The following is a 27,073-nucleotide window of genomic DNA, read 5'->3' on the forward strand; positions in this document are numbered from 1 at the left end:
AGTTTTGCTTTTTCTAAAGCTTTAATATTATTTAGTTCTTTTTTGTTAAAGTGAACTAAATAATATTCTTGAGAAAGCCCTTTCCGAACAATGCCAGATTGGGTTCTCTTTTTCATAATGATTACTTGGACTGGGGAAAAACCAAGTAAATCATTTATTTCGTTTTTGATCTCTTCAGGTGACTTATAGTCACTTGAGAGACCTTTCAAGACAACTTTGAACAAACGTTCAGTTTTGTCGTCATAAGTAAAAAATTTGTGCTTCTTTTCTTCAAGATGTCTGAGAAGAAGTTCACGATCTTTAAGAGTTTCTGGCAAAACGCGACAGTCTCCTTTCTTTGCGATTTGGAAGGAAACCTTGATTCCCCTAATGGAGTTCAAGATCTCCTGCCTAAATCCCGCAAATTCGGAACAACTGACCACGATAGGCGGCACTCTTTGCTTCCTCACTTGAATCAAAGAGCCTGGGCTAGAGGCTGCTTCGATTTGGTGTTCGGAAAATTTGTCTAGAGCATCGAACTGATTGCTCATTTCGATACAATTATTCATTTCACCCTTGGAAGAAACTTCGCATTCCGGGGAAACGTCCTTTCTTCCATTCTTGCCACGTGTAGTGACAGTTTTAAAACCCACTTTTTTGGAAGGAAGTAGTGAATTCAGAGATTCACCCTTCCTTTTGTTTGTTGTTGATACCATGTTTAATTAATAAACGAAAGAAGACGTGACCTTCGAGAGGTTTTTTCCCGAGACGGTGTCCAAGAAGGATTACCACCGCTAGCTTTCGCCAACGGGTCCAACGAAAAATCGAAGGCACGGGTCCAAACAAGGATCGTAAAGGGATCAATAGTAGAAAAATAGTACTGAAAAGTACTGTTTAAGTAGCACTGAAAAGTACCGTTTTTAATTTTAGCACTGAAAAGTACTGTTTATGTAGCACTGAAAAGTACTGATTTATTGCTTTAGGTAGTTTTTAAGAAAACTTCCAAGAGCAGAGAGAATTCGTGTACGCACAGCACGAAGGTACGATGCGCACTAATATTATTGTTTGAAGTAATCTACAGTTCCTTGGCTTCAAGTTAGGCTGGAAATATAAAATGAATCAGTTCAAATCCTGTGAATTCTATGGACATTTATCTTCCGTCAAAAATCTCGAAAAAAGGCTCTCTCAAAGACCTTTCAACACTTTTGTCTTGGTTTTACAAATATTTGAAATCAGAAATGTGTGAAACTTACTGCTAAAGAATACAATAGGACAATTACACTGTTCGACAAAAAAAGTCGATCTGAATGCACAGAGACCGGACAACCCGGGCTTGACAGTATAAAACTAAACAAAAATAATGGCGTTTTCAGAATGTTCGTGTCTGCCCCAGGTCATTTTTAAAATAAACTTGAACTTTTTGCATTTTTTATTTAAAAATCTAATCTGATCAATAATCCGACACAGTGTTTTATATTCAGGAGAGCGGAATTCATGTGCCATATAATGTTTAAAACGTTAAGTCCAATATGAAGAGTTGTAATAAGGTTTGCAGGAAGCCCTCCCCCTTTTTTTGCACCCTCCCCATTTTTAAAGTATCGCAAATGATGGAATATTTGATATACAGGGGATTATCAAAATAACTGGGACAGGCAAAAATTGGGCCAACTTTGGAATGCTGTAACTTTGACAAAAATTGACCGATTTCAATTCTTTAAGAAGTAATGGACGGGTCAACTAATCTAGTTTTGAGGTGAATCCACGGAGATGAACTATGACCACCGGATACCGGTGATAATCCGGATTTCCGGAAGCATGTCTTATGCAGTAAAATTATGACGTGTTTTTAGCAAAGGTCTCGGCTAAAAATTCAAAATTTTACTACACATGGAGATAGAAGATCAAATGAAGCGATTGGTGCGCCAAGTATTAAGATCGATCCAGAAACAACCAAGATATGGCCATTTCCCCGGAATCGGTGCCGGTAGTGGATCCGAATTGGGATCAAACAATTTATTCACTCAAAATATGTCGCGCAATATTGTTTTCTCCCTAGCTTATCATAAAATATCCTATTATAAATTAAAAAAGAGTCTTGTACAGATGGCGCCGCCAAGTGCCCCGAGGGAACCTTGCATAGGGGACATTTCGATTTTGACACCAAAGCATATTATGCGACGGCTCATTCTTCATGTCTTGTCGTAAATAGGGCAACTGTAGACTCAAAACGGATAGTTGGCTACAGTGACTACTTCCGGGACCACCGGATGTTCCAGAGGGAACCTGTAATTAGGGACAATTGAAATTGAACTCCAATACATATCGTGCGATGGCAGCCCTCATCCGGCAACGCTGCCTCAAGATGCTGCGCGTACACATTAGCGACATCCGGTTGTTTCAGCCGCTCGAGATTGTACCGGGGCGGGCGTCGGTACCGTACATCATTGATGACGGATAGTTTTGGGCGCAGTTTCACCATCACCAGGTAGTGGTCAGAGTCAATGTTAGCGCCACGATAGGTTCTGACGTCGGTTATGTCGGAGAAGTGCAAAGGGAACGCAAAACGTGGTCGATTTGCGATTCTGTCTGCTGAGGTGATCTCCAGGTGTACCGATACGGGAGGCTGTGCTGGAAATAGGTGCTACGAATGGCCATGTTCTTGGAGGCGGCAAAATCTATCAGTCGTAGGCCGTTCTCGTTCGTCAGCCGGTGGGCGCGGTCTGAACTCCTCCTCCTGGCCAACCTGAGCGTTCAAATCTCCTATGATGATCATGGCTTGGGCAGCGGTCGTACTCGCGTTCGAGCTGCGTCCTTGTCATTATTAGTGATTCCGGAGTGTGGGCTATGCACGTTGATTATGCTGAAGTTAAAGAATCGGCCTTTGATTCTTAACTTGCACATTCGTTCATTGATCGGCCACCACCCGATCACGCGCCTTTGCATATCACCCATCACTATGAAAGCTGTTCCCAGCTCGTGTGTGTTGCCGCAGCTCTGGTAGATGGTATGATTACCTCTAAACGTTCGCACCAATGCTCCTGTCCAGCACACCTCCTGCAGCACTACGATGTCGAAACCGCGGGTCTTCAGTACATCGGAGAGTATGCGAGTACTTCCAATGAAGTTGAGAGATTTGCAGTTCCACGTACCGAGTTTCCAATCGCTAGTTCTTTTTCGTCGCTGTGGTCTTTGCCGATTGTTCCGGTCCGTATTCTCTCGTTGACGTTCCTGTGCTGATGTGTTTTTACGGTTGGCTTGCAGGGCCTGACACCAGCCCCCAAGATTGCCGGAGGACCATTCCCCCTAAATGTTCGGAGGGCCATAGTGCGCAGTTTAGCTTAGAGTGCTTCTCTGGCACTCGGACGATGTTCAGCCGCCCCTGACATGGGGAACAGACGCTGTTGTGAGCCGCTCCTAATATGGAGTACAGACGCTCCAGGTTTGCAAAAGCAAACCCTCCCTTCCCTGTCAGACCTAAGTTCCCACCGAGGATTGGTTACCCGATCTTCCCCAAGGTTACTCGTACCCCGGCCAGAACCACGTGGAGGTAGGGATAGGAGTTGCTGGGCAAGAGGCTAGGGACCGCACAAAGGGGTCTATTTTATTCCTGCAGGTACGCGAGGTACCAATGGTACGTCATGCCCAGCCATTTACCGCGCCACATCATACCTTTCTGATCTTCAAAATCGCACTAAATGGGTGATTGAGAGAAAAAAATTGGCAACAAACATGATGGTTCTACTCAAGGACGAAAATCAGCCGCCCCTCCGATGGCCTCTCGGACGAATTGTTGCAACACATCCTGGAAAAGATGGGAAGGTCAGGGAGGTTGAGGTGCAAACCAAGGAAGGATTGTATACAAGAGCTGTCTCAAAGATTTGTGGCCTACCAATTCTGGACAACGATACTTCTTCTCCGGCAAATAGCCAGAAAAATACATAACCTCCGTTTTCTATATCAGTGCAGGGTGCGCCTGCGGAGGTCATCCAACCAGTTAAGTCGTTTTTGTTTAAAAATTTGATTAAAATAGTCAAAGAAATGTCCGCCACCACAGTGTCGAAGAGTTTAGTCACCACCCCATGCCGATGTCAGCCTATTTCAACCCAATCGTGGAGAAAGCAACGGACCTTTCCTCGCTCAACCACTCCATTTTACAAGAAGGACGTCACCTCCATTCAACCATCCATCCCATCCTAAATGAAGCATACCACCGTTAAGAAACGTTCACGTGGAACGCAACGTCATCGTCAAAAGCCTTCATCGCGAAACCTCAGCACAGCGATCAACGTTCTCGATAGAACACTAATGTTTAAGTTATATACGTAACATCTGTGCAGATTAGGGGGGTCCGTAGCCTTGAGGTTACGCTTTCGCTTCATAAGCGGAAGGCCATGGATTCAATTCCCAGCCCCTCCAAAAAAATAACCCGTCCAGCCACCAGAAGACACCGCACGGAGGACCGTGCTTAGGGGAGCACATCCATCCTCCGTCAGTATCAGATGGTGACTGAGACAAACTGACCCACTTCGCAGGCAGCTAGCCTCAAACGACTCAGGAACACGGCAAAATGAACCACCACAAGAGCAATGGACTATGGCTTATGGAAATCGATTGGACCAACAGCAGAGCACTCTCCTACCTGCTCGGTGTGAGAGCAAAAGAGCAGAAGAGAGTGAAAGCAGATGTAAATATAGATTAGCTAAAAATAGAACTGTATCAGTAAGGAAGATACAGATAAACTGATTCCGGCACAGTAGTGGCCACGAGTACGGTGTGCCTTAAAAAAAAAAAAAAAGTGCTTTTTGCTTAATAACTTTGGGTACACGCATCTATTTCAAAAACGTAATAAACGAACATCAATTTTGAAAAGTGTCCAGTTCCATTGCTAGAAAAACTTTGAAAATCGCTTCGATAATGATCAAAGTTTCACTTCCGACTCTATGAGGGTTGGGAGTACAGGTGTTAATCGAGAGCTTTTTTTGCCAAAGTTGCCATTTTTGCATTCGTATATCGTGTGGCAGGTACGATGATACTCTATGCCCAGGGAAGTCAAGGAAATTTCCTTTACGAAAAGAACCTGGACCGACCGGGAATCGAACCCAGACACCTTCAGCATTGCTTTGCTTTGTAGCCGCGGACTCTAACCACTCGGCTTAGCAAGGAATTCAAAGAGAAATTTATATTGGAATAAGTTTTGTTGGAACTCGAAAATTTTTGTTGGACTTGTGGTTAAAAAATTATGGACTAACTTCGCTTATCGTTAACAGCATCAACGTGGTAGTTATGGAGATGACCAATTATGCAACAGCTGGGAGAAGAAGATTAACCAAAATCACCGCGCTACGCTGTGCATGAAACGGCAAGGTTTTCCAACATGTACTGTACAAAATACTATAGCGAGATCTTAAAGGATGTTCTTCATTCAACACATCAAATTGCTCTGCATGAATAAGCTAATCAAATTTATACATGATATTTTTCGAATTCCATGTTTAATATCAAGACAAATTCCAGTGGGCAGCTGCAGGATTCTGTGGAAGGTGCCTGGAAACCCGGCCCCCTGGCTTAGACCCTCCGAACTATTCATTTCTAGGCACGGTAAGCACGAAGCCGCATCAAATCTTGAATTTGACGGCGGATTTTATGTGAGAACTAAATAAACCTATCGGAACATCTTTGGTCTTGGTCTGGGAGGGAGAAACCAATACAAAATTTCTGTACGTCATAGTGAGCCGAGATTCCGCTGTCACGAATTGTCACTGTGAGCCCAGAGCTCAAACATTGGACTAACATGAGAAAAGCGCGTAACTGATTAAAACACATTTTCGTATTTCTTCAAAAGTGATAAAAATCGAATGAAAATCAATTCATGCACATAACGCAAGTAATGTCACGTGATCACCATTTAATCTAATTGAACATAAAGCATTAAAAAACGCATCGTTCTACTTTTTCCAATGAAAATGAATATTTAGTTCATAGAAAACTGTGGACCTTTTTTCATGTTTGTCAGGAAAGATCGAGGGTGCACAACAAAAGGAAACTACCGATTTTCTCGAAGCCTGCCTTGATTGTTGTTGGCAAGCTGGAGTTATCTTGCAGTTCAAAATAACGTTGTCTTATATTTCGTGTGTAGTAACGGTGCCTCCCTCCCAGGTCTTGGTCTTTACTGGGCGGAAACCCAACAATGAGAACTGAATTTTATTACTTTGAAATTACGAACTGCAAAGTCATCATGACGCACTATTTAGCCTCCTATGAAGCCAAGGTGTGTCTATAAACAACATGCATTTTTTGGAGGAAGTTATATGGCAAGTGGCATAATGACCACTTAAATTCTTAATTTGTAGCAAAATTGTTACTGTTGAGAAAAGTATGAGTGGGATTTAAAATCGAAATAACCGGAAATTCTGTTGTCATTGTTTAAAAGTTCAGATAATCATATTTCACAAGATTGCGACATGCTTTTCTAATGCAAACGTAAACAATCCATAATGTCCGAAGAGTGATATCCCAAATTTTCCATTCAGAACATCCGCCGCAATCTGACTCATAATGACTCCACACAATGTTCTTCATCATCATAGAGTTAGTAGACTTCAGCCCTGACCTACGTTTGCGTGTTGCATAGAAACTGCTCGAATAACACCACTAACCACCGCACAGCCTACTTGATGTACGAGTTCGCGCGTCTCCCAATGTGTTAGTCACTGCTGCCATTGTAATAGTCGTCGTTGTCGTAGCAGCACAAGCCGGTCAAACAAATTTGGAGTTGCCGGTTGCATCGCTTGCTCGCCTACTTGCATGCTTATCGTAGTACCTATACCATGTAGAGAGGTATTGAGAGTCATGCGACGACGAATGACGGTCAAATTGGTCCAGCACGGTTCAAGTGGTTAGGGGGAGGGCACTGTATGAGGGGGGGCTATTGATCTGACGGCACATTTTGTCTCGTTCCAACTAACCCGGTGTGGCGCGTGGATTTTTTTGCTGCCCCGGCCCCAGCCGTATATCTCGAAAAAACGCCGGTCGTTTGGCGTCAGTTGATTCGTACCCTTCGCTGGTAGAAGATCAAAGCGTTCAGTTGGTTGTAGTGCCCGTAATTTGTTTGAATTCTTTGCAATCTCACTGAGGATTTTTTTTTCTGTTGTAACAAACCGGTTAGTATTTGAACGGTTAGTGTACCCGGTCAAGTGTTGGCAAAAGAGTGATGGTGCAATTTGAGGCGAAATTCTAACGAAGGTGTTCACGCGAATCGTTTTTTTTGTACTTCACTAGAGAAACCATGGATTTCTACTACCTGCCAGGATCTGCCCCGTGCCGTGCCGTCCAGATGACTGCAGCCGCCGTTGGCGTGGAGCTGAACCTTAAGCTCACCAACCTGATGGCCGGTGAACACATGAAGCCCGAGTTCCTCAAGGTACGTCCCACTCCCCGAAATGTGCATGTGAAATTGAAAATGTTCTGTGCTTGTCGTGACTCAGTGTGCTGTGCCAAAATCAAGAAAAAAAACCTCATTGCATGCCAACCGAAATTTGGCCTCAGTAGGCCACGCTGGCAAACGCCATCTTCTCCAATTTCGAATGAACAGTTTCCCATTGTCTCTTATTTCTATTGAGAGCCGACGACGAATCATTTATCTCCTCCAGGCAATTGTTGCAAGTCATGTTCCATGGTGGAAGAATAATGAGGGGGCTACTAAAACGAAACCTCACAATCATGGTGCGGAGGTTGATCCGGCTCACTGCGCGCGTCCCACCCTTGGAAATGTGAAAGTGTCCGAGTCGCGTCACCGGTTGGCTGCTTCTGGGTCGGTTTATGATCTGTTTCAAACCAATTTGAAAAGTTGGAGCACAAGTTCAGCCGTTTTAAGAGTGCAATGCAAGAGGGGGCTTGGGCATTCCAATCGGGATGGAGTGAAATCACGACAAAGCGGGGGACAGCAGTCAAAAGCCGTGGGAGTGTGCGCGCGATGGTTGGTGATCTCTCATGTAAAAATGTGGATTGGTGTGGGTCGTCGTGGGGGCAAATGCATTCAGCATTTGTGCCTACTGCTGCTGCAGTGCATACGGGAAATGAAACCGATGCAAATATGTACGTAAAAAGGGAACTGCAGAGAAATATTAGCTGGTCAGGAAATGGGCGGTTGACAACATAAATTGTTTGATACACAATGAAGTGAGTAGGCTGTTCGGTGCGACTTTTGGTCGAAACTATATTACAGTCATCTCTCCCTTACTCGATATTTCGTATCTCGATATCGAGTTAGAGAACCATACTAAAAATTGGCCTTCATGGCTACCTCGATGGTCCCTTGAATCGCAGTTGCACTGATTTTTTGTTCTGTAACTCGATACCTCCCTAACTCGATGGTTTCTTTAATATCGTGTTATGGAGAGTTGGCTGTATTTCCTTTTAAATCCACTAAATGTTGGAGAGTTGACTGTATTTCCTTTTGAATCCACCACTGAATGATTCATAATTCAATATACTATACATCTAGAGCATTTTATCAAAGACTAACTCAGAACAAAGTGGTCGAGCTCAAAACAAATACCACTTCAAGAACAACAGTGGCACGAGAAGTGAGAAGGACAGGTCGTATAACATGTCCTACGCATAGAGGAATTTCTAGGAAAGTAGGAAAGTAGGAAAGTCAATGCGTTGTTCTACCTTTAATTTGACAAGATGTTACATCTTTTCTACAGAATGTTCACTGTCATTATTGTAAATTTGCTTATATGCATAACAATTCCTGAAGAATCGCTAGAAAAATTAATGGACAAAATTGGTCGCATAGTATACTGAGTATAAAGACAATTTACACCGTCTTCAGCCATAGGCTGCACAGACTGAACGATCACTAACATTAGGAACGGACTATACGGAACACCCAGTAGCCCAGTGATGAATTTTCCGTTTGACTGGAGCGGGAATCGAACCCACACCTCGTGGCACAATACGCCTGAACGACTGACGCCGCTAACCGCACGGCCACGAAGCCCACAAGCATCTTTAGTAATGCTCGCATGTTATAATTAGCACAAGAGTGGGGCTGCTCGAGGATGCTCTTGATCCCTCAAAGCATTTCTGGAAGAACCTTTTGATGGTTTTAAAGCAATTATTATAGAACTCCCAAAGTACACTCTGTAGTTTTTGGCTGAAATGGCGTTGGAATTTCTGGAAGTTTTGATTAATTCCTAGAAATTGATTGGATTGCATTTCCACTGATATTCTGTGATTTGATTCATAGAGAAATTTGGAGCATAATATGGTGAAATTCTGAAAAAAAAATCACTAAAAATACTTGCAAAATCGTTGAAGAAATTCCAGGAATCTTCAGCTTCTTTTAAGAAAATTAACATATAATTTGTTTGTAAAAAAAAACAAATCGAATGAAAAGTAATCGCATATCAGTCCCGCTACGGATTTCTGTGTAATAGAAAAATTATATACCTAGTGATCGTCTTTGTATTTTCCTCAAAAAGGTTTCGGAGTGAAAAAACAAATTGTAAAAGTTTCATTAAGGTTTTGAAATGTTCTAACCTTATGGAATTTGGGACTTTGTTGCAATTCACAGCTGTCCATGAATTAATTGTCAATTGTTGTATCACAAGCTGCTAAGGCTCAATAATCATTCAATCATCAGCAACTCAAGAATGAGAAGCCAGAGTATTCGTTAAAATTTTAAGAAATTCAAATGAAAATCATTTAACAGTATTCCGGATACAAAGCATACTACAATGATCAATTGTCTTGAACATTGCATCGATCGAAAAAAAAATGGTATTCAAATTTTGTAAAACGATGATGGTTATTTTCCTCTTAACGCTTAAAAACTTATGGCGTCAACAGAGCACCATCACTTTCCGACAAATCCAGCATAAATCTTCAATCTAATTCTGTTCAAAATTATAAAATTTTGTTACATTAGGGTAATTGTTGACAAGTTTTGTTTCAGTACTTTACATTGAAAGCATTTCTCGTCATTCAAAACATTGTAAAAAAGTCGTGGGCAGAAAGAGGTTAAGTTTAGTAGTTTGTTCTACTTTATGTTAAATCTGTCCGAAAAGTAATATCAATTTTGACCAAGGATTAAACCACAAAAAAGATCTAGTCAATGAGCTTCAAGCTTCCTTAATTTTGTGGTAATGACTTGCACGAAAAAAAACGGTCAATATCAGTCTGTCGAGCCTAGAACACGACACTGAAGATGGTCCTACATTTGAATAGAGGTAATAAACTATAGAGGAAGAATGTCGCTGGCGTCGCTGCAGGAACATCTTTTGCTGGCGGAGATAGGCGGGGCTATAAATGTCAACGCGAAAAAGTATGCAATTTGACACTTATGTACCCGACATGTTTCTGAGCAAGAACAAAGGGAACAGCAGCGACATTCGTCCTCTATAGTTTTCTATCTCTATTTACATTTGAGATAAAAATACGTGTATCTGTCATAGGATACAAACTCTGATTTGGTAGCTAGGATACACATTTATACACATTTCTTCAGTTACGGTAATGACGATTTTGCAATTTCTCATCGTAATAGGCTGTTTTTCATCACGCCAATCTGTCATGAAACGGCCTACTTTCCTGCACTGAAGTATGCTGTGCGGGAATAGTCATTACGCAACTGATACCAGTGCTGTAATGATTCATTACGCAACGCTTTATCATTACGCAACTGTTTTGAGTTGCGTAATGAATCATAACACAATCATTTTTCAGAAATTGAAAATAATGGTGAATGCATTCCGATATAATTTCTGATACCCTCATGTGATCTTCTACGAAGTTGCAAAAAATGTTGTATGGTAAATTTACGACTCGTGCTGTAAGAATCATCATTCTGCAACTTGTTCCGTAAACTACTATGACCGCACTACATAATTCAGTGCAGGAAGTAGGCCGTTTCATGGCAGATTGACGTGAATATTAAGATGAGAAAGAAAACTTTAACCTTCATTGGAAAATGTGAAAAAAAAGAGATTAGAACAATGTGGTGCATCATTTTATGCAAAAAAAAAAGTAATTAGTGCTGTTTAGCACAGTTCAATTTGCTGATTCTATGTTTGAACATAGCTGTTCAGATTTAGATTCAAAAAAGTACGGATTTATCGACATTCGACATCGCATTTAAATACAAGAAGTGTTTTACTATTCTTACTATTTGCAAAGCAAAATCACACATTTCTTTGGAAAATTTAAAATTTTTACAATGAATAAATATCCCCAGCAACACACATGTTATAATTGTGTATTATCAACTGATATATGACGAAAATTAGTTATATATTAGTTGATAATACACAATTATAGCATGTGTGTTGCTCGGGATGAGACTGTTCGATTTGAAGAAGACTTTCAGTATCTTTAACCCGTGTCCGACAGGGTTACGATTTTTATTTTTCAAATTGGGTCCTAAAATTTTAAAATCTTGTTTTTTTTTTAAATACGATAGAGCGTGTTCTTGCTACTAATTTTTTAATTTTTGTCGCTCATTTAACGACTATTTCAAATTTGAATTTTTATTCATAAAATGGATCCAAAAATGAACCTTGACACTTCTGATCATGTTTGACATTTGCTTAGTCGAGAAAAAAGCCACAGGGGCTCAACTTTTTTATACTAGAGTTGTTACTATCTTACCTCTATGAGGGACACGGAAACAAAATACACCCAATATTTGAGTTTAAACCAAGGGGTATGACAAAATCACAAAAAAAAAACAGAAAAAAAGTTATCGGCCGTAAACTAACGAAAAGCATTTAGAAATGGAGGAAACATGTTTTCTGGCCTAAACCTAAGCGTTAGGTGCTAAATGAGGCACGGGGCTTTAGGACTCTATTGATTGATGATGATTTAATCTAATTAGCACAGATACACTCGGTTTATCCTAAAGCCTAAGTCCTAAAGCCGTCAAATTTGACAAAATTATGTTAGATGGAAATGCCTCTTCAAAATTATGTTTCTTGCTAAGACGTCTCGTTTCGAATGATTGATTGGATTCTTAAGTGCAAACATCAACAGCTGAAATCAATTATGGACAAACATTAGAGAAGGGTCTTGAGCTTTTTTTCAGAAACGCTGCTGCTGAGCCCTTTTAAGCCCACCCACGCAAATAAACGTCACTATCAGAAAGATAAAAGTTATCTTTTCTTGATAGAGGTATTAGTGAGCGTAATTGAGTTGAATTGGGCTCAGCAGGCCTTTGTTCACCAATGTCGATGTGCCCTTTTCAAACGTTTGTCCAGAAATGCTGTACACACTAGTTACGATGTTTGTCGAAACCGAATATTGACTTAGCTTTTATTGGGATTTCCATAGAAACATGGATGTAAAACTCTTAGAGAAATTGAGAATGGTATGAAACAGTGGTGTTCAACCAGCAGATTGCAGGCCGCATAGGATCCTTATGACTTATAAATGTGGCTCGTTAGTTGGTACAATACACAAATAAGCGTCCTATTATTTTAATGTGAAGAGGGTTTAAACTGTATTGAAGAAGTTGAGCTTGTTATCATGTTACAAACCAATTATCTGAAATTGATGGAAGTTCGCAGGATCTCGCAATGAAATCCTGAAAGGTTGATAGGAATGTTCAGATTGGTTGCCGGTGCCTACCTAAGCTATAAAAAATCATAACAAAATAACGAAAAGCCTTAACCGAGATCTTTTGGCGTCAGCAGAAAGATTTCAACCTCTATTATATGGGAAAAATATAAAAAGAGTGATAAAACTATTTTTTTTAACATAAAATCGCTTGAGCCACTATTGGTACACGTATTCCAGTAGTTGCGCTAGTGCTCCAGTAGCACACGTTCGGGAATGATAGCGGAAATTTTAAACAAAATGGTAAACTTTTACATAGGTTTAACATTTTTCCCTCGGAACAGCAACTAATATCTTTTGAATGAAGCATAAAGATCATCTCTGGGAATTTTCTCCATTTTTATACATCCCTTTTTTAAAACTGCTTCCATCCGTTGATCCACTATTGGAACACGACGGCTACTACTAATGCAAGGGAGCACATTTTTTTGCGTAAAATTAATTATTTATATGACATTTTGATAAAATAAAAAGCTGAAATTTGGAAAATCGACAAAACTGTACGTTATATTCCATAGTCTAATCTACTGGTACATTACAACCATCGGTACCGGTACCCTACTCATGAAAAATCTGCAGTGACCTAGAGCTCTGAAGCATCTTGCAAGGAATTATAAGGATCTCGCTTAAGTTTCCAATAGGAAATGACATGTACCCAAGAGCTCGCTAGAAATTCGGAAGGTATCGCTCAGAATCTTAAGATTCCGTTTCAATATTGCTGAAATTACTCAAGTTTCCGAAGGAAATTCTTTAAAATTTCTTAGGACTTCCGAGGCTACTCCTAGCACTCTTCAAATTCTGCTGGGAATCTATTCAAAATCCTCTTCATTTTGCAAAAATTGCTCAAAATACCACTAGAAATCCACAGGATCTCTAAGAATTCACAGGATGCCCAATCATTCTTGAGAATTTACTGGAAATCGCCAGCTTTCGGGCAGCATTCCCAATAACTAATCAAATATTCTGAGAATCCCGAAAAAAAACTTCTTAAATCCGCTAGAAATCCCCCCATTTTACTGAAAATGCTTAGAAAAATAGAATCCTATAAGGATACTTCAGGATTCAGTTAGAGGGCTCTTCCCTCATCATTCCCTCATACAATGATCTTGTAAACAACAACAGCCAAATGGGCTGGTCCAACAGTATCGATGCCAGAGGAAAGATGTTGAAACTCAAGATGAGATGCATGTAGAGAATAATAACGTTATGAAACGTTGCGAACAAAAAATTAAGCGCGTATGGTAGCCTTACTAATCGGTAGGATTATATTGATGAAAATGGAGCTCTAGAATGCAATCGGAATGAAGCTGACCTACTGTTCAAATGACTGAAACAAAAGACACGATGATACTTCTCCGATAATACTTACCAATAAATACTAATTTTAACGGTGTCCCAAAATTTTGCGAAAAACGGAACCATTTTGTTGCCAAAATCGGGGGAATGGATTATGCCAAAAACGGTATCCCACTGTATAGCTACCATTCCTTGAACTACATTTAGTAGCTCGGTTTAACAGATCACAGAACATGTTGACTTACAACTTTGGACACAGGTATACAAAACTTGAAGGTCTTAATTCCAATATGTATTTTATGATTGTGAACCGATGATTAACGGCTCTCAAATATCAGTAAAAGCAATATCTGATTTTTTAGGTGAAATTCAACTGTTTTTACTTTTTTTAAAAGTTCTGTCCCATATTTGACGAGTCCAAGTGTGTACTTTGCATGTTGTAATTGATAAGCACTAATCAGCCATTTTGAGCTATACTGAAAAGTTGATCTACTTCATAAATACGATTTTTTTACACTGAATGTCATAACTTCCTTCGTTCATAGCGGATGTGAAGAATTTTTAATGGGATCCAAGCATTTCTAAGGGATTTTCAGGCATCGCCGAAGGAGTTCCAGGAGGCTCTTAGTGGTTTCAGAAGAGTTTTTACTGGTTTCCAACGGGCTTTTGTGAGTTTCCGAGGAATTCAAAAAGTTTTCCAACAAAATCTCAGGCTTTCAGGGATTATTAAAGTCTTTCAGTTGCCTCTAGATCCCTATAAATTTTCAGAGAAATCCGAAATTTTTTCCAACCATATGATTTGGGAATTGGAAGCTTTCCTTGGAAACCTCCTTGAATTTTTGAAAGCCCAGAACACCCCTATGAACCTCATGAAAATGCCCAATTAATCACTTGCCCGCTTTTAGGGCTGTTAAACGGCTAATATATGGCATGTCAGCTGTATAACAGCACTATATTAGCACGCTGAGCGAGTTTAAGTCCTATGTGGTTATTTGGGTAATGGGAAACTCCTGAGAATCGTTTGTATGTGAACTCTTGGAAAAACTATGAAAATCCGGAAAAGCCCTTTAGAAAGAAACCAACATTAGGTCTTCGCAAACTTATTTGGATTCCTTGGGATTCCAAGCTTCGGGTCACAATCCTGGTTGAATCTCTTTTGGAGTTGGATTTCATGGAGAAATTAAAATTTTCACAAATGTCAGCTAATTTATGCCCAGCAGGTGCATTTTAAGTCACTGTTGGTCTTAAGTGTTCGAAATATGAGTCAAAACGGTACACTGAATTAATTCCAATCTCTCCTTTGGAAACTCTGAAAATCTTTGAGAGTCTCCAGAGCGTTTGGAATTAGAATCAGACGTTTGTCCCTTTTAGATAACCTAGAGTCCCTTGGTGATTTCTCGACAACTACTAAGAAATTCCTGAGCTCCTTTTACAGCCCTACGAAAACCATTGGAATTCACCTTACCATTTGATATAATTTTAAAACTTATAAAACTTGATTTATTGAACCTTTGAAAACCTCTAGATAGGGGCCCAGATAGCCGTAGCGGTAAACGCGCAGCCATTCAGCAAGACCAAGCTGAGGGTCGTGGGTTCGAATCCCACCGGTTGGAAATTTTCTCGACTTCCCAGAGCATAGAGTATCTTCGTTCCTGCCACACGATATACGCATGCAAAAATGGTCATTGGCACAGTAAGTTCTCAGTTAATAACTGTGGAAGTGCTCATAAGAACACTAAGCTGAGAAGCAGGCTCTGTCCCAGTAGGAACGTAATGCCAGGAAGAAGAAGAAGGTTTTGAAAATGCCCGGGAACCCTTAAGGATAGTATCTGAGCACATTTCAAAGCTTCAAGAGATTGGCCTGTTGTGTGTTGGCATGGTGTGGGACTCACGTTAGGCGTGTTTAAAAACTTAACAACTTTCCCTCTTGCTTCGCGAATTACACAGCTAGACTCCGATGGTGGACTCAGCCTACTCCGACTCGAAGTTGGTCGGCCAAGTGCCGGGGTCGGTTCTGCAATTCCGGTTGGAAGATGACTTCTGGTTTGCAGGCGCCCTGACGACTTATTACAGATACTACGCTACGCCCGCTCTACTCGATCTAGTCCCCGACTGAGGATCTAGCCTACTCCCATCACAGCCCTCTAGTTTTCACGCCATCTCCATGCTGGCACGTGTTCTGCACGATGCTGTCCGGACTTAAGACGCTTGCGGTTTCAGACATCATCTAGCTTCGTATATCCCTAAATCGAAGGTTGTCGAATTATAACACGCTTCGGTGTCTCCTCGATATTTGGACAGGCCGGACAAAGTGGAGACACTGAGTGTCCGAATCTGTGTAGATATTTCCGAAAGCATCCATGGCCTGACAAAAACTGGGTAAGAAAGAAGTTAACCTCTCCATGTTTTCTGGTCGTCCGCACCGACACGTTAGGAATGAACTTGTGGGTCCAACTTCCTTTCTCCGAGTTATTCCACTTCTGCTGTCACTTGACCGTTGTATCCAATCTGATGGTATTCCTCACATTCCTTGTGTCACTTTGCTGGTAGCATGATATGTCCTCAGCCAGAGTGATGCAGGTGGGGATCATTCCGACGGTAGGCACTGGCCACCCGTAAAGCCATGAGCCGCAACATACCTGCCAGCTTATCTCGATAGCCTTTGGTTCCCAACGCTGCAGCCCAAACCGGGAACCCGTATCTCAATATGGACGATGATACGATCGCCAGAAGACGCCTCGTACTGCTTCTTGGTCATCCAGCAGTGTTGGGCATGATCCTAGCTACAGTGTTATCTGCTTTCGTTGCCTTTTCGCGGGTATAGTCTACGTGGCTGTTGAAGTTTAGACTGTCGTCGACCCTTACTCCAAGGTGCCTCAAAGAGCGCTTCGATGAGATTACGTCACCTGCGAGGTTGATCTCGAACTGTTGAACTTCCTTGCAGTTACTGACCAACACCATCTCCGTTTTGAGATGAGCCAACAGCAGCTTGACTCCAGTCATCCACGATTCAGTGATGTCTAGCGATTCCACCGTCAGCACCTCCACCTTCTCCGCAGTATTGCCAGTTATCGTAAGAACGACGTCATTTGCGAACCCGACTATCTCGACTCCATTCGGCAGTGTCAATCTTAGCTCCCGCCGTTACTTTGCTTGACCAGGGACGGAGATTTGTGTCGTAAACCAGTACCCGGTTCGGAAAGTAGCTTTGCAGAACATTACACAGATATTCGGGGACCCGCCTTCAGTGTAGGGCTGCGGCGATACCCTTCCAACTGGCACTGTTGAACGCGTTCTTAACATCTATCGATACCACTGCCTAGTATCGATTGCCTCGCCTCTTTTGCTTAGACGCTTTCTCCGAGTACGCGATGACCGTCCAAATAGCATCAACCGTCGAAGTCTTTTTACGGAATCCGAGCTACCTTTTCGACAATCCGTTTTCGCCTTCCATGTAGATCGTCAGCCTGCCGAGGATAACCTTCTTCAGAAGTTTACCAAGATTATCCAGCAAACATATTGTTCTATATGAAGCAGGATCTCCTGGCGGTTTTCCCGGTTTTGGCAGCAACACCAGCTCCTGTACCTTTCATCTGTCTAGGAAGTAGCCTTCCGCTACACACTTCTGCAATGCTGTCCTTAATATATCTGGGAACTTCAAGATTGCTGCCGTTAGCGTTACGTTAGAGATACCATCTGGGCCGGGAGCTTTGTTCAGCTTCAATCTTTTCGCAATCGTTATCAGCTCGGCGTTAGAAACTTCAATATCGGCATTTTCTTCATCTACGTCAGCATACGGTGTGACCTCCACTACCAACTTCAGTTTGTAGGAGCAAATTTCAGCTGGTATTACAAGGTCCTTGATCTTCGCCATTCCTACCTGATAGGCGTTGCCCCAGTTATTTGTGTCAGCTTCCCGACACAACTCCTTGCCAAGAATATTTCTAACCTGCAAAGATCGTCATGAAGCGGGGCTCGAACCCGACATCTTTACCATGACTAGCTGTGCGATTACTGCTACGGCTTTTGGAGTCTTTATGTTCCTATTATATTCCAAATGATTGTTGGAGGTTTTCAAGGTATTCGGAATATGGAAGATTTCGATGTTTTCGGAACCCTTGGAAACGCTTTGGGCTTCTCTGTAAACTCTAGGTTATCACTGTTAATCTTTCGAAAATCTTTTCGAGAATGTCTATACCCATCTCCAGATTGCCCTTCAAAAAATTATTGTGAAGCTTAGGGATCACCTGGTTACCCAGGGTTGATACTGATACTTCTGAAACCCCCCGGGAACATTGCAAAGGACAAACCCACGTTTAACGGACTAAATTCACTCAAATTACGAGCTAAGGATTCCCAAAGAACTTTGAGCTCTGGCGTATTTACGGATATATTAAATTTCGGAAGATTTCAAAAGGTTTCTATTGAAAACTTATTAAGGCTTTTAGTAGATGTAATGGAACATTATTGAGCCCGTTTTAAAAAGAAGGAACGGGTGAAGTAAGGAAGCAGACAAAGAGAGAAGTACAGAAAAATTTATGATCAGTAGAGAAGCGCAAAAGCACAGGAAGACTTAGTGGATTATGGTAAGCCGTAGAAAGCTTAGGAGTGAAAATTGTTTCCACTCGCATACAGCTGAATCACTTTACACGCTTTCTCCAATAGCTTAAGTAGTTCACAAAACTATCATATGGCTCTACTTCAGTTCCACATTATCAACTGTCCACCACATCTACCTTCCCACTCATCTGTACTCGACCACGTCCATGTTCTATGTGTCCATCGCCCGTTCGATCAAACCAAACTAACCCCTCCCCTCTCTTTCCACGGAACGACCCCCGCAACCCACCGATAACCAGCTGAACCCCCAGCACTGCATCCCCACCCTGGTGGACAATGGCTTCTCGCTGTGGGAGTCCCGCGCCATCATCGCCTATCTGGTCGAAAAGTACGGCAAGGACGACAAACTGTACCCGAAGGATCCCCAGAAGCGTGCCGTCGTGAACCAGCGGCTGTATTTCGACCAGGGCACTCTGTACCAGCGCTTCGCCGACTACTTCTACCCGCAGGTCTTCGCCAAGCAGGCCCCCGTTCCGGACAACGAGAAGAAGATGCTCGATGCGCTGGACTTCCTGAACACATTCCTCAAGGACTCGAAGTACGTGGCCGGCGATGAGCTGACCATTGCCGATCTGAGCATCCTGGCGACGGTTTCCACCTTCGATGTGGCCAAGGTGGACCTGAGCAAGTACCCGAATGTGGCCAGCTGGTACGAGCGGCTGCGCAAGGAAGCCCCGGGCGCGGACATCAACGAAGCCGGCTGCAAGGAGTTCGCCAAGTACTTCGAGAAGTGATTGGGCGGTTGTTTGGGATGTTGATTTTGTGTATGTTAAGTTTGAAAATAAATCTGCTGAGTTTGTGAGAGACTTCTAAAAGCGCATGGTTTTTTGATTTGTTTGCGACCGAAGGAAGGTGATGATTTGAACTGAGGTTTTGTGTTTGTTTCTCAAGCTGAACCCGCAGCACTGCGTTCCGACGCTGGTCGACGGCGACTTTTCGTTGTGGGAGTCTCGAGCGATCATGATCTACCTGGTGGATCGGTATGCAAAGGGGGAGAAACTGTACCCGAAAGATCCGCAGAAGCGAGCCGTGGTCAATCAGCGGTTGTACTTCGATATGGGAACACTGTATCAACGGTTCGGCGATTACTACTATCCGCAGATATTCGAAGGAGCTGCTGCAAATTCGGAAAACTACCGGAAGATCGGAGAAGCGTTGGAGTTTTTGGAAGTATTTTTGCACGATCAACAGTTCGTGGCTGGAGGGAACTGCCTAACGCTAGCGGATTTGAGTGTACTGGCAACACTTACAACGTTTGAAGTGGCCGGATATGACTTTTCGGGGTACAAAAGTGTTCACGAGTGGTATGGAAGGATTCAGAAGGTGGCTCTGGGTGCCGACATCAATCGAGAGTGGGCAGAAGCTGCTCGACAATTTTTCGAAAAGGTTAAAGCCCCTGCGCAGTAGGCTTTGATTCACGCGTTGACGCCTACTTTGTTTCAAAGTTGCTAATTCAAACAGATAATAAATCTAACGTCATCGTTATTTGCATACTTCAATAGTGTTTTATCTTCCCTTCTCGTACAGCTGAGTCACGACAATCAACCGCTCAAGATTTCATGTCTGTCAACAATTACCCATGCGGGCAGTCAATTAACGTCCCCAAGTTTATCTCTTACAGCTGAACCCGCAGCACACCATCCCAACCTTGGTCGACAATGGCTTCTCCCTGTGGGAGTCCCGCGCCATTATGGGCTACCTGGTCGAAAAGTACGGCAAGGACGACAAACTGTACCCGAAGGATCCCCAGAAGCGTGCCCTGGTCAACCAGCGCCTGTACTTTGACATGGGAGTGTTCTACCAGCGTTTCGGAGACTACTGGTACCCGCAGATCTTTGCCAAGCAGCCCGCCAACCCCGAAAACTTCAAGAAGATGGAAGAGGCCGCCGGTTTCCTGAACACCTTCCTGGAGGGCCACCAGTACGCTGCTGGCGATGAGCTGACCATTGCCGATTTGAGCTTGGCCGCCTCCGCTGCCACCTACGAGGTCGCTGGATTCGATTTCTCAAAGTACCCCAATGTGCAAGCTTGGCTCGAACGGTGCAAGAAGAACGCCCCTGGCTACGACCTGAACCAGGCCGGCGCCGACGAGTTCAAGGCAAAGTTCCTGTCCGGAATGTAAGACATAGTCCGGTGCACTCATTCCCAGCCTTTGCTGAGCTTTTATCACATTAAGGTAACGCACAATGTCGAATGTTTACATTAAACACAAATCGTCGGTTAAGAATCTTCTGAAACGAAGCAGACCTTGATTTTTTTTTATTGCGAGTCATTTACTTTGAAAGAAATCCCTTTGCACGTGTGGCAAACAACGCGATGAATATGGCTTACTTTGATCGACCGTTCTCCTTCATGAATAATGATGCAAAAGAAACTGAACCGCGAGCTAGTGGCACAGAATGTTGCGCAATAATGGAATAATAAAGTTGGCCATTGCGGGAAATGACGAGAGCTGAAGCTATGCTCGGTGTTTGGTGACGGAGGGAGGCAAAAGCCATAAAATTCCTTCAAAGGCGGTGGGTTTGCTTCCTTTCGCAGCTTCCACGAGGTGGGTTTAGGTTGAACATGGAACAGGTTTAGCGTTAATCCAGTTTTTTATGCTCGGCGTTCAGTGATTTTAACTGGATTTCTTCCTTCCTAGTTAGATAGTCACATAGTAATAACAAACTTCTATTTCAAAGCGTAGCTTTTGATTCTTGTCGTCCAACTTAGAACGTTAGGATATAAGCCCATATTAACTCCCGTCTCCTCAATCTTATTAACCATACTAATGACTTGTTGATCCATGTAGGACATTGTTTCACCTGTCAAAAACATCATACCGTCTAGAAACTGGTCTAAGAACTTGAGTAGTTCCGCAGAATCCATTTCATTACATCCGAGCATCTCTCCAGAAAAATACTTCGGGTAATACACCTCGAAGAAATCCCTATACAAAATAGCTTGCAGAGCGCCTCTTCTGTTCTCCTTCCATCCGGGAGTCACAGCGCTGACCCGCTTGTACCATTCGCCAACATTCCGATACTTCCCCAGATCATAACCTGAGACGAGACTCGCGAAGACGGTCTTCTTTTTCTGTGATTGCTGAGTTTTTTTCTTATTCCACTTTGTGTTTATACCAAATATGCGCATGCTGTTCAAATCCTCACAAGAACCTCTCAGAAAAAAAATGATTGAGTTTGCATCACATCGAATCATAAATAGCCGTTTGAGTGAAATTTCATGCCAGCAAACGTAGCAGACATTAGAAATAATTAATCTTCTGCTTAGATTTATCAGCAACTTTGGAAAAAACTGCTCCGCCGGCTGAGGTTTTTAATAACAGTTTACTTTGAACACAATACTTTTCACTTTTTCAGCCATAAAAACGGTGGGCTGCATTTGACGTTTCGTGAGAGGGGAATCTGGGCTGCATATGACGTTGATATTTTTCCTCTTCGCGAGTCTCTCTCAGATCATAACCTGCCACGTCGAACGTCGTCATAGTAGCCAAAATGCTGATGTCGGCAACCGTCAATCCATCCCCGCCTGCTACGAACTGCTTCCCCTCCAAAAACTTGTCCAACATCTCCACCGCTTGGTCCAATTTCTCCCGTCCTGACTCGCCCGGAAGTTTCATCTCCGGGTAAAACGCTTCCGCAAAGCGTGGATACAGCACCGTAGCGTCGTAAAACAGCCGTTGATTCACCACGGCTCGTTGACGGGGCTGCTTTGGATACAGTTGATCACTGTCTCCGTACTGTTCCACCAGATAGATCGCGATGGCACGTGACTCCCACAAGACGAAATCTCCGTCCACCAATGTCGGTAGACAGTGTTGAGGATTTAGCTGAAAGTATTCACACCATTGACATCGGAACGACTGATCTAATTTCCATTCAATTACCTTGAGAAATTCAGGTTTCAGCTGATCGCCGTTCATCAGATTAACGAGCTTCGGATTCAACTCAACGCCAACGGTGGCCGCTGTCATTTGTACGGCGCGACACGGAGCCGATCCCGGTAAGTAGTAGAAATCCATCGGTTTGCCGTTAATTTCGAACTGACCAACTCAAGTTAATTCGTGAAACTGTGACCAGTCGTCTTCCTCATTACCGTTATCGATTACCAATTATTGCGAGACTGATAAGCACAAATTGAGTACAACGGCTGAGCTTTTCGAATTCGAAAACCCATGATGGCAGATGGCCATGACCGTGAGTGACGGTTTGCGATTAAAGTCGACGCTCACTTGGACCGCTACCAACTACACCCAAATCTCTTATTATGGAATGGGTCGGGGGTACGTAAAACGAACTTTACGTAAATGGAATTCAAACCCGCAAAATTCATTCTGTAGGAGATTTTTTAAATAAATATTTAATAGACTACTGTGTTGTCCGGATTACAACCGGAATAAAAAGATCTTGACTGTTACTGTCAAACTAGATGTTAACTCATTGGTAGTCAAATTACTCATGAAGACTTAGGTGTCCCTGATAAGGTTTGCTGTGTCCTTACAAGGGCTTTTGTGATTCTAAAATGCTTGTTTCCATGGTGTTGTGGTAACAACTGGGACCCAATATTTCCCCTCTCTTTCATCATTCAGTATGGCTTAAACCGGGCTGGAAGTTGAATCATACGCCGTCCTCTCTCCAGGTTTTGTGTTGCCGGTTGGGCTGCTGCCTCCGTTTCTGGTTCGTCCTCTGTATTTGGAGCTTCGTCCTCGGAAGATTCGTCTATGGACCCATCGTTTCTTCCGGCTTCATCTTTCGATAAATCTTCCGTCAGGTAGGTTATAATCGGACTGGTCGTCAGTGGTTTTAAGAACTGCTGTTGCGCTGCATGTTCGTCCTTAATGCCGGTTGGGAGTCCGAAACCATCGAAGAATATCGATCGATCGGAGTAGGCTGACTTGCTGAACTGCTTTCCGGAGCACGTGTCTTGAACTGGTTAGCAAGCGACCGTATCAAGCGATGTCTATCTCCAAGGAACACACTGTAGCTCACGGATCTGATCTTCTCGATGACGGTTGCTGGTTCCCACTGCCAGGAGTTTACTCGATAAACCTTGGCGTTCACGGAATCTTCGAGCTGGAAACTTCTCTTGACTGCACCGTGCTTCCAGGTGAAAGCGTCGTTTTGCATCGTTCTGTATCTGGATGTGCTTTCTCCTTCGCTTCTGCTTGGCCTGAGCAATGATGAAACGGTTCGTAATGGTCTGCCAAACATCATCTCAGCCATCAAGGGCGTTGGTCGGAAAGGACCGGTAAACTTGCAGGAATGTGACTAAGGCTTCATCTAGCGTCTCTCGTTATCCGAAACGATAATCTCTGGAACGCTGAATGTTTCAAAGGTCTAATTCAGCAGCTTGATCGTGGTTTTCGTTGTGGTCAATTTGGTTGCGTGAACTTCATTCCACTAGGAATAAGGATCCGCTATTACCAGGAAGTAGACCCCATATACTGGACCTGCATAGTCGATATGGATCCTCGACCATGGTTTTGAAGGATAGGGCCAGGATTCCAATGTAGTCTTGGTAGAAACACGTATTGCAGCGCTTGACGACATCTTCGAGCTAGTATACAAAGCTTCATGCAATTGCCTTCATCCGGACCATTCCTGGATGGCCTCAATGGAACTGTTGCAGAACCCTAGCAGAACCCTACGTCGAAACTCGTCGGGAACGACTCAGGAATAATCTCTTAAAAAAACGAGTTAAAACCTGAAGGACTTCTCATTCTATTTGATGACATCCCTGTAGAAATTTTAAGAGGAATTCTGAGAGGAAACCCCGGAGGATTTTTTGGAGGCCCAGAACAAATTTCTGGAGAAATTTCAAAAGGAATCCCTTCAGGATTATCTGGAAAAATCATAGTAATTCATGTAGTGAATTTCCTGGGAGAATTCCTGAAGGAAACTCTTGAGGATATTCATGAGGAATTAATAAAGTTATATCTTGTAGAATTCTAAGATTTATTTTCGGTGAAATATCCGGAAGAATTTCAGAAGGGATCTCTGGACAAAATGGTTGGTAAATGGCTGGGCATGGCGTACCATTGGTACCTCGCGTACCTGAAGGAATAAAATAGACCCCTTTGTGCGGTCCTTAGCCTCTTGCCCAGCAACTCCTATCCCTACCTCCTCGCGGTACTGGCCGGGGTACGAGTAACCTTAGGGAAGATCGGGTAACCAACTCCCGGGGGGAACTTTGGTCGTATGTTGACAGGGAAGGGGGGGTTTGCTTTTGCTTTTGCTTCTGCAAACCTTGAGCGTCTGTACTCCATGTTAGGAGCGGCTCACAACAGCGTCTGTTCCCCATGTCAGGGGCGGCTGATCATCGTCCGAGTGCCAGAGAAGGACTCTAAGCTAAACTGAGCACTATGGTCCTCCGAACATTTAGGGGGAATGGTCCTCCGGAAATCTAGGGGGTTGGTGTCAGGCCCTGCAAGCCAGCCGTAAAAAAATCAAGCAACGAATAATCAACGAGAGAATACGAACCGGGACAATCGGCGAAGACCACAGCGACGTAAAGGGACTAGCGATTGGAAGCTCGGTACGTGGAACTGTAAATCTCTCAACTTCATCGGAAGCACACGCATACTCGCCGACGTGCTGAAGGACCGTGGATTCGGCATCGTAGCGTTGCAGGAAGTGTGTTGGAAGGGATCAATGGTGCGAACGTTTAGAGGTAACCATACCATCTACCAGAGCTGCGGCAATACACATGAGCTGGGAACAGCTTTTATAGTGATGGGTGATATGCAGAGGCGCGTGATCGGGTGGTGGCCGATCAATGAGAGAATGTGCAAGTTGAGGATCAAAGGCCGGTTCTTCAACTTCAGCATAATAAACGTGCACAGCCCTCACTCCGGAAGCACTAATGATGATAAAGACGCTTTTTACGCGCAGCTTGAACTCGAGTACGACAGTTGCCCAAGCCACGACGTCAAAATCATCATAGGAGATCTAAACGCTCAGGTTGGCCAGGAGGAGGAATTCAGACCGACGATTGGAAAGTTCAGCGCCCACCGGCTGACGAACGAAAACGGCCTACGACTAATTGATTTTGCCGCCTCCAAGAATATGGCCATTCGTAGCACCTACTTCCAGCACAGCCTTCTGTACCGATACACCTGGAGATCACCACAGCAGACAGAATCGCAAATCGACCACGTTCCGATTGATGGTCGGCACTTCTCCGACATTATCGACGTCAGGACCTATCGTGGCGCTAACATCGACTCTGACTCTGGTGATGGTCAAACTGCGCCCAAAACTCTCCGTCGTTAACAACGTATGGTACCGGTTTTTTTTTTTTTTTTTTTTTTAGTACTAAACTTAAGAATATACAGAGATTTTTATCCATAACATAGTGCAACTTATACATAATTATGTTTACACATTTATTTAAACTAGCACACATTACAAAACTTTCCGAAATGTTGCTTACAAGCAACTCTATGGTTCCAACGCATCTCTCGTAGTTGCTTTTTAAAACTGTACAAACCCCCTTCCTTATGCAGATTAAAACTAATTGCCCTACACACAATAAACAAGGCCATTTTTTGTCTACTATTTTTGGGATTTATCTTTCACGATAAAATATTTTCCGCGTTTTTGAATTTGATTTTGAGATGGTTTCTTAGAACTTCTTTTGTCCATTCCCAGACTTGCTGTGCACCAGTAGAGCATTCCATGATGCGATGTGTGTTATTATCGACTCTTAAACACGTTTCGCAGTTCGGATTTTGAAGACGACCAATACCGTAATTGAATAATTTTTCCTTATTGGGAATTAATTCGTTAACAAAATAGTAAAGCCTGGATTTATCCTCTCCTCTTATCAATAAAATACCAATAAAGCAAGTTTACAGAAGTCAAATCAAAGCTTTCTTTTAAATGTTTGGCTTCCATTATCCACTCTTTTGCGTTTCTAGTGAGCCTGCTTAAACAATTTAGTGTCAATAAATAGTTTTCTTCAGGATTTGTAGCCCCATCACGATCGTAAAGAATGTTCTTAATGAACAAAGCTTTACATTTACTTTCCACATCGACAAGGCCAATTCCTCCGTCTTCGCCTCTTAAATATAGTTGGTTGCGATCTACTTTAAATACACTGCTACCCCACAGAAACTGCCCTACCATGGATTTGATTTTACCTAGATGGAGGTTACTGGGAGGAATTACCTGCGCTATGTACCAGAGCTTTGAAAGAACAAATGTGTTCAAAAATATTGCTTTTGCGTGGGTATTCATATTCCTAATTTTACTATTCTTCAATTGAAGTTGAATATTTTTAACTATATTATCATATGTGATTTTTGACATCTCAGTCCATTTGCATGACACATGTACTCCTAGTATTTTTTGGTGGTGAACCTCTTTAATAGAAAATGGTCCTCCTTTACAATTGTTAATTCTAACAAATGAACATTTTTCTAGATTTAATTTAATCTTAGAATGAATACCGTAGGAATTAATAATATCAAGCATCAAATCAAACTCTTCTTCGTTTTTCACGAAGAGTGTAAGATCATCAGCATAAGCTGTAACGACCAAAAACCTATCATAAACAAGAACGC

At 42.8% G+C, this 27,073-nt stretch overlaps 2 protein-coding genes across 4 annotated transcripts; one reads left to right on the top strand and one right to left on the bottom strand.

The window, feature by feature from the left end:
* Positions 1 to 6,944: 6,944 nt before the first annotated feature.
* LOC5568355 (glutathione S-transferase 1) lies at positions 6,945 to 20,762 on the top strand. 3 transcript variants are annotated; one of them, XM_011495049.2, is made up of 3 exons: positions 6,945 to 7,139; positions 7,258 to 7,399; positions 18,750 to 19,325. In XM_011495049.2, the coding sequence occupies exons 2-3, from the start codon at positions 7,265 to 7,267 to the stop codon at positions 19,242 to 19,244; spliced, it is 630 nt and encodes a 209-aa protein (XP_011493351.1). In that variant the 5' UTR covers positions 6,945 to 7,139; positions 7,258 to 7,264; the 3' UTR covers positions 19,245 to 19,325. The 3 variants fall into 3 exon arrangements, with proteins under 3 accessions (XP_011493351.1, XP_001658009.2, XP_011493352.2); XM_001657959.2 differs by lacking the exon at positions 18,750 to 19,325 and adding an exon at positions 19,402 to 20,096 and having other exon boundaries at positions 6,966 to 7,139; XM_011495050.2 differs by lacking the exon at positions 18,750 to 19,325 and adding an exon at positions 20,132 to 20,762 and having other exon boundaries at positions 6,977 to 7,139.
* Positions 20,763 to 21,165: 403 nt separating this feature from the next.
* LOC5568354 (glutathione S-transferase 1) lies at positions 21,166 to 22,740 on the bottom strand. Its single transcript, XM_021838246.1, has 3 exons — positions 22,397 to 22,740; positions 21,973 to 22,339; positions 21,166 to 21,551 (listed from the first exon to the last, which is right to left on the bottom strand). Exons 1-3 carry the CDS (start codon positions 22,529 to 22,531, stop codon positions 21,181 to 21,183), a joined length of 873 nt encoding a protein of 290 aa, XP_021693938.1. The 5' UTR covers positions 22,532 to 22,740; the 3' UTR covers positions 21,166 to 21,180.
* Positions 22,741 to 27,073: the final 4,333 nt, after the last annotated feature.

Source organism: Aedes aegypti, chromosome 1, assembly GCF_002204515.2.
Source record: "Aedes aegypti strain LVP_AGWG chromosome 1, AaegL5.0 Primary Assembly, whole genome shotgun sequence".
NCBI lineage: Eukaryota > Metazoa > Arthropoda > Insecta > Diptera > Culicidae > Aedes > Aedes aegypti.

Coding starts and splice junctions, on each gene's coding strand:
- LOC5568355 (XM_001657959.2), top strand. CDS start 7,265: ATGGATTTCTACTACCTGCCAGGATCTGCCCCGTGCCGTGCCGTCCAG. Junction 7,400..19,401: donor TGAAGCCCGAGTTCCTCAAG/GTACGTCCCACT, acceptor TTGTTTCTCAAG/CTGAACCCGCAGCACTGCGT.
- LOC5568354 (XM_021838246.1), bottom strand. CDS start 22,531: ATGGATTTCTACTACTTACCGGGATCGGCTCCGTGTCGCGCCGTACAA. Junction 22,340..22,396: donor TGAAACCTGAATTTCTCAAG/GTAATTGAATGG, acceptor GAATACTTTCAG/CTAAATCCTCAACACTGTCT. Junction 21,552..21,972: donor GACGACGTTCGACGTGGCAG/GTTATGATCTGA, acceptor GTCTCGTCTCAG/GTTATGATCTGGGGAAGTAT.